Source organism: Hordeum vulgare, chromosome 4H, assembly GCF_904849725.1.
Source record: "Hordeum vulgare subsp. vulgare chromosome 4H, MorexV3_pseudomolecules_assembly, whole genome shotgun sequence".
Classification (NCBI taxonomy): domain Eukaryota; kingdom Viridiplantae; phylum Streptophyta; class Magnoliopsida; order Poales; family Poaceae; genus Hordeum; species Hordeum vulgare.
The window spans coordinates 559,919,161-559,930,663 of record NC_058521.1 but is presented as its reverse complement, the minus strand read 5'-3'; the positions used below and the strand labels follow the sequence as shown (position 1 = coordinate 559,930,663).

The following is an 11,503-nucleotide window of genomic DNA, read 5'->3' as shown; positions in this document are numbered from 1 at the left end:
TGTCGAGCGGACATGAATTTGCATCATCGCTGTGCTTGCATTCACTCGTACAGTGACACGCGCGTCAGGGAGAGACTGTTTCATCGCAAATCGATCCACACAATGCAAGGAAGAAGAAAAAAAAAACTGGACGAATAATTGAGCTGAGATGGTGGGACAGTTTCAAACCCGTTCTAATTTAGTCCTCGGCTCTATCCTTATGATTTGACAACTACTAATATTCCTATCGACAAGGCATTTTTTTTTTGCCTTAGTTTCGTAAAAAGGAAAAAAAATCCTGAGAGAGGTGGTTATCCGTTTTTTTAGCAGTTATGGGTGTTCCTTTGGCTCATCAGAGTAAGAAGATGCAGCCCGAGCGTAGAACCATGGCGTGCACGGGGACAAATTCTGTGGTCAGGAATGGCACCAACATCCCTCCTTAAGATTCGTCACGCACGACACGGCAAGCGAGACGCGGTTTATGAACTAGCCGTATGCCTACAATCCCGGCAGTCTGCACGCTCAGGTTCTTGGCTTCGATTTTACGTTGACACGAGCCATAGGTCGGGGGCCGGCTACCCCGCGGGAATCTGGGCCGGCCTGGTGTCCCAAAGCTACACTAGACACATACATCCACCCGAGTTTGAGTGAGTCATGGCATTAGCAGCAGCAACCGCTCGGATTGGATTCTACATCAACTCCCCATGTGCAAGTGCAGCCAGCTCGCAACGGATAATATACGAGGAGTACTCCCTCCGTTCCTAAATATAAGATCTTTGAAATATTACGCTATGAACTACATGCGGATATATGTACAATATTGCTTTGTATATAGTTTTAAAAAAAATCTCTAATATGTTACTCCCTCCGTCCCAAAATAAGTGTCTTAACTTGTACTAGCTCTAGTATAAAATTGTACTAAGCTTGAGACAGTTATTTTGGGACGGAGGGAGTATATATCTAGAAACGGAGGAAGTAGATGGGAGCGTGGCACGTACGGGACAAAGGCCAGCCCAGCCCAGCCGGGCACACTCCACAACCATCATCGTACATCGCTTGCGCGCGCACGCACGCGGTGCTCGTTTCCCTGCACCATCCGTGGCAAGCAAGCCGGTTGCTTGGCCGCAATCCCACCCCGGTGATTCGTCGGCGCCCGCGGCTGTGACCGACCGACCGACCGATGAGCCGTTGGCGCCGGCACAAGCGTTGCACCGCCGCCCGCGTCGTGAACCTGACGACGCCGGGTGCTGCGAGCGAATTGATGGAACCGCCTCAGTGTGATGTTAATTTCATTCGAACGAACCGACATGGCCTCCCGTCAAGGCCTTCCGGAAATGAACTGGATCCTCGTGCCACGTACCGCAGCGGTCCATGAAAATAAATAAAGCGAGTAAATGATGCATTATTCCCTTCCTTTCTTTGCCATTCCATCCATAATTAGGAGAACAAATGCCTTGGAATTCAGTTTCAAAGGGAAACCACGGTGCCAAGAATGCCCCGTTCTGCAGCCCGGATCAACACGCCCCGGGCACGAGGCCACTGCCCTGCTCTGCTCCTGTCACCTGCAAAATACCGGAAATACCCTCCCTGTTTGCCGGCATTTGCAACCCCCGATGCACCGATTAACTACGGGCCAAGCGAGGGCAGGGGAGGCATTTCACCTGGATGGCCCGCTTGTCAGAGCACACGTAGGACAACATCGAGGATAGGGACGACCACGCAGGAAGCCACGCCTCATTTACGCCTGCCACGTCACCGCGCCGGAGCCCTTTAAATCCCGGTCCCCTCTCCCACTCCCCTCTTCGTCTTCTTCCCCGGGATTCCTTTCGCAGCGCAACCAACAAATTTAACTCGTAAGGAAAATTAAACCCTAGCCGCGCCGATCGACGGCTATGCGGCCGGCGAACGCGGGACACCAAGATCGCCGCCTCTAGTCACGCCGACCCCGCCCGCTCGCTCCCGCTGCCAGCCATGAGGTCCGCCGCCGCGCAGATCGATCCGTCCCCGTCCCCGTCCCCCGCCGCGCTGGCCAAGTCACGCCTCAAGCGCCTGTTCGAGCGACAGGTGCTGCGGGTCTCGCCGGCGGAGCGGCTCCCGCCCGTGCCCGCCGGCGGGGACAAGGACAAGGATGAGTTGGAGCCCAGCTCCGTGTGCCTGGACGGCATGGTGCGCAGCTTCCTGGAGGACGGCGGTGGGGCCGTCGGCGAGCGGGCCCCGGCCCCGCGCTGCTGCAACTGCTTCAACGGCGGCGACGCCTCGGACGACGAGGACGGCCCCGCTGCCGCCGAGGCGTCTGCCATCTCCGACGCCGCGGAGACCATCAAGGTAGTGTGTGTGTGTGCGGCGACCGCCGGGTGCTGATTTTTTTATTTATTCTGGTCGTCTTGCTACGCCGGCCGGCCGCTTGTCGGCGTCGAAACTGAACTGATCCGTTCTTCCATTTCTCGTTGTGCGCTTTCAGGGCCTCGTCCACTGCGCCAGCCTCCGGGAGCGCAACCTCCTCGCCGACGTGTCCACGCTCGTGGAGCGCCACCGCGCGGCGGGAGCGCGCAAGCGCGACCTCCTCCGCCTCCTCGCGGCGTCCCTCCGCGCCATGGGCCACGACGCCGCGCTCTGCCTCTCCCGCTGGGACAAGTCGTCCTCCCACCCCGCCGGCGAGCACGCCTACGTCGACGTCCTTCTCCCCGCCGGCTCGGAGCGCGGCGACCGGGAGCGCGTGCTCGTGGACGTCGACTTCAGGTCCCAGTTCGAGGTCGCACGGCCCACCAAGGCCTACCGCGCCGTGCTGCAGCGGCTCCCATCGGCGTTCGTCGGCAGGGAGGACCGGCTGCGCCTCCTGGTGGCCGCCGCCGCGGACTCGTCGCGCGCCAGCCTGAAGAAGCGCGGCCTCCACCTCGCGCCGTGGCGGAAGCCCGAGTACATGCGCGCCAAGTGGCTCTCCCCCTACGAGCGCGAGGCGCCTCCTCCGGCGCCGGATGCCCCTGCCCCTGCCAGTGCCAGTGCCAGTGAGCTCGCCGACATCGGCGAGGGAGGCGGAGATGGAGCCAAAGTTTGATTAATTAAGGATCCGCCATTAGTTGATTTTTTTTTCTTCTCCTGAGGGGAATTTGCAGCGCAGTCCCCGCCGGACGCAGATGTTCCTTTTTGCTATATTTCCGTCCTTTTTCTCTTTCATTTTGACCCTTTTGATGGGTAACGGAGTACTAGCAGTAACTTCCAGTAAGTAAAGTACCGGGAAGGAAGAGCAACTAAATAAATAAATTCTACTAGTGTTTAGTTCAAAGAGATTCAGGAGGTTACCCTGTCTCTTTATGTTGCATTGTTCCTCAGCATCAAATCAAATTTCTCACAACTACTGTATGTATGTGGCCATAAAATTGGGATGAAACCGACCTGTATTTCAGAAATGGAATGGTGAACTGAACTGAACTGAACTGAACTGACATGAGTAATTCCGGTTGCTTTCTTGATCGGTTTCCTCTTATTATTTCCCACGCGGGATGGATGGATGGCGTGCGGTGCAACTCGCTGGAACTTGCCTGTTTGCGCAGAACAAGATACCCGGGGAACTGACTGACAACGCCTTCCATTCCCTGATCTGAAATCCTGGGCACGGAGGCCGTGTGGTGGTTGCTGGGACAGTGATACCTATTCATTCTTCAGTAAAAAAAACATTTTGTGAACCAGAAGCAGCCAAACCCCACCCCACACCGGTGACGAATTCATCTTGGGATGAAGGCATGAAGCTAGCAGAGCTCAAGGATTGAGAGAAGTTTCTCGAATAGTTTAAGATCGCGAGGTGGCTGTACTGTGCAAGCCAAGCGAAAATCAGCTCAGGTGACGCAAGAACCAGTGGATAGGACCTTGCATAGGGAGGAGTAGTATACGTGTATCTGCACTGCATCGGTAATTGTTTAATTCAGCGCCATAAACAAGTGCCGTAAATCCGAATCTTGTTTGATAAGATAATCTGCACAGGTCGCAGGGCCCTGTACAAGTGTAGATCTATTCAGCGCAGCGCCCCCGGATCCTCTGCGATCTTTTCCTTGCTCGCGTACGCTTCCCACCATAATGCTTGCTCCATGATTGGGGAGAGATATGGAGTAGTTCGTCCGAAAATTCTGATTTGAGGACGAGCACCTTGTTGCTCGGCATCCTGTCCATACACACCCGCTAGGGATCTGCGTCGTCATCGTATTGTTTTGGCCTGTCCTCCGTATAGGAGGCAGCTTTCCTTGTATTACGGGTTAGAGTGGAGAGATTTTGGTCCATGTTTTATCGTCATGCAGTGGATCGGTAGATGATACTTGGCACATTCATGGGTTATTCAGTCGACATCCATTGGATTGGCCCATGTTACGTCTACCGGTGATGGACCAGCAGTACACGACGCGTGATGTTTCAATAGATATCAGGGTTAGATTCCAACGCAAGCTTGCCGTCGTTAATTATATAATCAATTAGAATTAATCAACAATTAGTAGGAGAAGATTTTAATCCATGCGGTGTTCGGATTTTAATATGAAGTTTGTTAATTTGGACATGGAGGGCCCATGAGCTCACTTTTTTTGTGAGCTTTTTCTCGTTAATTGTTCCTGGTGATACAACGTTCTCTAGTACCAGTACTATCTAATTGAGCTTAATACCCTAAAACCAAGGTCACAGTTAACACTAACACAAGCCGGGGCGAGGCCAGCTAGCGCATACAGTCCGAAACAGAAGGTCAAATAAACAGTGTTGGTACATGGCAGCGCTGCAAATACAGGGCCAAGCACTGTACATGCATGTGAAAAGTAGAAACTTTGTGATCAATTCAGAGCATGCTCAAGTCAAATCAAAAGTACTTCTTTATTATTTCTTAGCCCTGGCGGCAGGGAGGGCATTTACCACATCTTCGTCCACCCCCCGCCTGATACATATCGCCTGCTTCGTTCATCCTACCAGCTCATCCACGCCCCCGAAGAACACGGACAAGGATGCGCGTGCGGGAGAGCTGCTCAGAGGCTAGCCGAGGGTCTCCCTGAAAGGTATGTTATCAGTTCCCCCAACACTTCGCCACCGTTCCATGCATAGACTGCATAGATCTAAAATAGGTTTTTAATCGCATCCACGAGATTGATAGAGAAACGTCTGTATGTAAATATTAGGGAAAAACGAGCGTTGGATAATCTTTTTTAGCATGGAAGAAGCACCAGTAGTTGTAAATCAAGAAACAATGAACGAAGCATCACCAGACTGTTTTGACAGTGACGGCGACGGTTCAGGAGGATCCCCGGGCCCTCCTGGAACCCCAGCAATAACATCTAGGTTGTCATTGCTGAAAATAGGCGCCGTGATTTCAAAGTTCTCGGATTTCAAGAAGGAGTTGGTCCGAGAAACTGGGTTTGATGGATTGCTGCATATCAAGTCTTGGCAGAAGATAAATCTAAAGTACAACGCTTACTTGATGGATAGAGTTGATGTGGAGAACAATATCATCAATCTAGAAAGCCAGGGGATGCTCGAGCTCACAGACAACCAAGTACATTATGTGTTTGGCATCCCAATCGGTGAGCACACAATTTTTTCTGAAGGTGTGGAGCCATCAGATGCTTGCGTTGAATTTACACGGGTTGCAGCAGGCATTAGTGACAAAGGTACTCATAGTCTGAAGGCGTTAGAGGAATACCTTAACCGTGACATCACAGTTGACTCCAGGAAGATAGATAAGGATTGTTTCAAAATTGCTTTTGTAATCTTTGTAGTTGGGCATGCCCTTGCGCCATCTGCCAAACACGACTACATCAAAATTGATTTCTGGTCAGCCTTAAACGATGTTACCAAAATCAATGAATGGAATTGGTGTCGTTACGTGCTATCTCACCTATTCCAAGCTGTGAGGAAGTTCAAGTCAGATGTATTGAGGCGACCCCCAACCATACACATTGTTGGGTGCCATCTTTTCCTGCAGGTACACGAAACCAAATTTTTTTCACAGCATGGCACACGCACAGGTAATTTATGTTGTTAACCCCACCAAACACATGTGTAGGTTCTTGTTCTAGATAGCCTAGATCTCGACGTCAACAGCAAACCGCAGGGCGTCTATCCAAGATTTGCAATTTTTTATTATGATTCCATGAAAAAGATGGTTGACGCCATATCTGTAAACATGAGAGGAGGAGAAATATCTTACCACCGTTCCTCGGTTAGTCCCAGAATCACATTCTCTATTTTTACCTGACGCTCCAAACTCTTTTGTTCAACGCACCAGGTTCGTAGGGAACAAAATGTCAGCAAGGAACTCGTGTGTGTCGACGATCCTACAAACAATTTTCCTCGGCCTACACCGACACCGAAACGGGCACAGTTTACATCTGCTCCCGCCAAACGAGCAAGCTACATCAAGACTGGTCCACTAGAATTTGCTAATCATATACGCACAAAATACCCGACAATAGTAAGTCCATGCCCCTTTGATGCCCAACCGTAACTCTGTTTAGACGACTAAAACGTCTCTCATATTTTTTTTAATGAAATTACCATTTAATGCAGTCGGGAGAAAAGCTTGGTATGATTCTCAACGAACACAATGCACGAGGCTTGGCTCATATTTCAGAAATGAGACGGTCGTTCCAGTCAACAATGTTCAACTTTGTAGACAAGTTAGTATCATGCATTGCTGACAATTGCATATACTGCAAGGCGTTTGGTAGGAAAGAATGCAGGCTGAAAAACGAAGATGACATCGATGCGGAAAATGCACCAGCTCCTAACAATGAAGGAACTGTTTTTTTTACCCCGATATCCAATAAGATAAACACTAGACTAGAAGGCATTTTTGCTAACGAAGGTCCGTTTTGTTAACGCTTAATCGTTTGTTTTCCAAATTGTCATGCATTGCTATTTCATACACACACAGTCTATTATTTGGTGTGTCTAACTTTAATTGTTATGCGGCTCGTAGTTATTCTGGGAATAGTTCAAATGCCCGTAAGAGGAACTGTGTGATGGGCAGCAGCAATGCAACCGAGTCACAAAAGAAGATATGTGTTTCACCAAATGAACCAATCCAAGTTCGAACGCCATCTGGCATTGATATTCTGAACAACTCATCTATATATGCAAAGGACGATGCACGCAATCAAGTTGCCGACATTGTATATTCATTTTTTGACGATCTAACTGCATGTATTGTCATTTTTTGACGATCTAACTGCATGTATTGTCAGCTACTACGCCGAGTTAAGACCATCATCTAATTACGTCACTTTCAGAACTACAAACGATGTTGTGCCGAGTAAGATACGATTACCAAAATGTAAACTGGCACGTGATCCATGGTCAGTTGGATCAGTACCACTCCCCCAAGCCAAACTGTTCTGAGAACTATCAAGGATTGGTTCCTAGAAGCTTCACGATTAACACTAGAAAGGTAAGCCATATTCTTTTCTTGTATGGTAATCAACTCATCTTTTCGAAACAAACATTTTCGTGATCAACTCACCTTTCTACCAAAATCTCATATTTTGCTAGTTCGCGGCATCCGCGCTAACTATTTATTACCAATGCATAGACAATGGATTGCCCACCCAAAGCCAAGGCTCATATGTATAGATGGCATTGAACTGCATCAACAACTAGCCGGTATTGACGAACTTAGCCACGAGGTGGGCGCTATCATCTTCAGGCGATTCGGCCAAATGGACAAGTTCTACAACAAGGACACAACAACAATGATATGGAGGAAATTCCTGGAGCCTGATTTCGCTGTAAGATCATTGCATACGTTGTCAACTCATATACAGCGACAAAATACTTTTCTTTTCATTGTAAATGTTAAACACTACTATCATTGCAACAGACCGCGGTATTGTCTAACGCTGACCCATTGACCATCCAATCTATTCGGACAAGCTTCACGGACGGAGTGGCTGATTTGAACCCAGCATCAAGCAGGCTTGTAAGTTTTTTATTTTTTGATACATCTCAACAACGGAATAAGATCATATTTTGATAAAATTGGATAATTTTTCTCGCAGTGGCATATCCCAGCAATTCTACCTGATGGTTGGGCACTTTACTCATTTGACATGCTGAAAAGAAGGATCGTAGTACTTGACCCTGCAGTAGGACCTTTTGGCTTCAGCAATCGCCAAGTGAACATGCACACATACGTCTCAGACAAACTTCATAGTGCACTTTTTAGATGTTTGCAAATTATGTTTGAGAACTGGCATTACAGCTGTGGAGAATGGACTAGGTCTTTTCCAGTCCCGATGATTGAGAATATGGAAAAGTATGTTTCTATAACCTTAACACCCTAAAGATTATTTTGGTTTTAATATAGATTGAAGTTGAATTACAAAGGTGCTTCATCGTATTTTGCCACAGATATAATTATGGTGCACGGACTACATTCCTTGCATGGAATTTCGACGGGGAGAAGTTCCAAATCCCGGTGGCGAAAGTTAGTACCTACCATTTTTAACATGGAAGCTAGCTCCTGTTTTTGTATGTGTTCGTGTATTAACACTCGATACACTTTGATTTTGAAACTAGGACAATATGGAGAGACACAAGAACTGGTTGCTTTACGAGGTGATGCACACGGATGGTAACGAGTCAATGATCTCGTCGGACGCCATTGAAGCCATCAAGGGATCATTCCTAGCTCTATGAAGATCGCCATGTCTCAATTCCTTTAACGAACACCAAATATTTGTATTTTTTATATTTTTCTCAAATAGACCAAGATGGCGAATGTTTTCATGCGTTCCTTCTTCCTGTATCACATTACTGCACATCACATAATCGAATGGAATCAGGATGGTATTTCCTCCATTTTTGTCCAGTGGTTTGACACTTACCTTTTTTTTGCAAACAACCAACATACTCAGCAATTATCTTGATACAAATGACTACCAACCAAATCATAAACTAGCTGGATACAACTTGCCACCAACTAACTAAGCTAGTAGATGGGGGACAAACCGAAATGAAACTCCATAGGGGAACACATGTAAACGTAGCTAAGTGGATTGGAGGCATACTAAAAACCTAACGTGTCGCCGTCAGGTACAAAAGCACAGCAAACACCAGAATGAGCAAATCAATCCTCATTTGATTTGTACCATTGACATCTCTCGCAGCTCGTTCAGCAGCCAGGACACCTTCGTTCATTGCTTCAAGTCTGTCTCTCAGCTGACGAGTCTCATTGGCGATTTCCTCCTCACCGGTCCTTGCAGCACTATGTAGATGTTCGTTCATCCTCTCAAGCATCCAGACCCTGTCCCTTAGATCAACTATTAGTTGCTTTAGGAACGGGTCCTTGATAGGGTCATCGCGCCATGACAAATAATCACACCCGCCTCGCTGATCAAAGGGGAAATAGCAATGTGTTTGGTCTGAAATATAAAAACCAGAAAAGATTCGACAGAATAACGAAGAGCAAGTTTCTGCATTTGCTCACCTTGAAACGCATACAATTAAAGTACCTCCTCCCTGGATTATCATCGCTCCACGATATCCACATGGCTGCTTTTTCTTTGCAGTCACACACATCAGCTGGCTCGTAGTCTAGAGGCCCATGGCGGTACCTCACGGGAGACCTCATGGGGGCCCCAAACCCTCTACGCGAAGAAGGCCGAGCTGCTGAGGACGAAGAGCCAGAAGACGCCATTTTGTGTGTATTCTAAGTTGTGGGACGAGGATGAGGCTGGCCAAGGAAAGCTGGGTCGTTTTTATAGACCCCTCCATGTCCAATCCCAATACCAATGGCTACTTGCCAATTCAAAACACGTAGAGACGTTACGCGAAAGCACCATGCAAGCATATTGAAAACGGCTAGGCACATACCAACGGCTAGCACACAAGCTGGTGTAGTGATTAGGATGTCTAGGCAATAAGTAATATTACAACATAATAATACATGGTTCACAAAAGCACCATAGTCACTGATAGGTTCACAAAAGGATCGCCAACACATCAAGCTTAACTATTACGCTACTAAACCAAGCCAACGCACATGCGCTTGACCGACGCGGGATGGAACTCCTTCATCCGCATGTTAACCTAAATTTCTTCTGCCACCTGTACCATGAAGCCAGCGCGAGGAGCAGTGTTGCACTGGGCCGCCAAAGTTTCGTACAACATCCTCTTCCTCCTAGACGCCAATCCAGCCTGCAGAACCAAACACAACACATTTGAGGGTTAGCAAAAGATCGCGCAAATGTAATTTTTTTTGATAGGAATACTCATAACCATGTTTTGCAAATTACCCGAGGTATGTCCTCCTCTAGTCTAGTCCCATTGAAGTTGTCAGCGTAGTAAGCAACGTAACCAGGAGATTCACCGCTGGAAAATAGAAACGAACAAATTGTTCAAAATATGGAAATAACTTAATCTTAAATCAAGTTTTGTACAGTCGGGTCTCTGTACCAGGGACACGCAAGATGCATGTTGATGTTGTACTTCACACCCCAATCTGGTATATGCATGGACCAGCCGTCATCTAGCATTTCCCCCACGTACTTCATACCTTTAAGCATGTAGTCAATAGTTACGCCATGCTTATCTCTGTAATCCTCTTTTGCCATCCCTGTAAAGATGGGGTCAAGCACACTCAAGCGCTTGAGAAGCTTGTCAAACACATACAAACACCAATCCCTATCAAATGCTATTGGAACCATGATCTGCAAATATAGCACAAATAAATTAGACATGACGTTTATCCAGTGAATTAACATGTGCATGGTACATACCATCCTGCAAAGCCTGAGTGCATAACCAAGGCTAATTGTTGACATCAAGCTCCTCAACATGGATGGAGCCTCTCTGTTCCACGTGTTCTCCATATGTAGCTGAAATACAATAAAAACACAAATCAAATGTTCACAAGCGCATCAAACCATAACAGACATGCAAATAAATCATGCGCAGTTGCCATTTGTTTAACTTAAAGGTACATCTCGTGAGAGGAGACCCCTTGAAACTGGCAATCCAACCCTATCAAACATCTTCTTCTCCCTCTCGTTGAACCCACGCACCCAAGCTTCCATGCCGTTGTGGAACATCGCACCACCCAGGCTGAACTGATACTTCAGCTTATGCCCATCCATCACCAAAATTGTTGGGGAAGAACTCTTGTACCAGGTGCTGCCCATAAAACAATGTAAATCATTAGCACAAGAGATACACCGACATAAAAGATCAACACATTTTTTGGCGGCTCATAGAGCTGACCTGCTTAGACTCTTCGCACAAGAAAGGTAAATGAAGTCCTCGAAAAAGTTTTGGCAGACATGATCGGGCTACAGGTCGGCGTGAGACAACTCAAGTTCAAACGGTGAGAAACCGTATTCCTCTTCTTGTGCAAAGTACTCCTCAGCAGGGATAACAGCTGCGCGATCACGTGCACATGAATATCAGGATGCAACCCTAAACATCATTTGGAAGTGTAGAGATTGAATAAACTTTAGTACCAAGCGGCGAAGTTGTGTCAACGGATGCAATACATATCCTCTTGTTACTTATCGGCGTGCAA

General features: G+C 47.6%; 1 protein-coding gene across 1 annotated transcript; it reads left to right on the top strand.

The window, feature by feature from the left end:
• Positions 1–1,774: 1,774 nt before the first annotated feature.
• On the top strand, positions 1,775–3,262 carry LOC123449510. Its single transcript, XM_045126755.1, has 2 exons — positions 1,775–2,304; positions 2,441–3,262. Exons 1-2 carry the CDS (start codon positions 1,951–1,953, stop codon positions 3,032–3,034), a joined length of 948 nt encoding a protein of 315 aa, XP_044982690.1. The 5' UTR covers positions 1,775–1,950; the 3' UTR covers positions 3,035–3,262.
• Positions 3,263–11,503: the final 8,241 nt, after the last annotated feature.

Bases quoted from the DNA above. Each gene is read 5' to 3' on its own strand.
- LOC123449510 (XM_045126755.1), top strand. From the start codon at position 1,951: ATGAGGTCCGCCGCCGCGCAGATCGATCCGTCCCCGTCCCCGTCCCCC. The intron at 2,305-2,440 runs GTAGTGTGTGTG...GTGCGCTTTCAG, and splicing joins ACGCCGCGGAGACCATCAAG to GGCCTCGTCCACTGCGCCAG.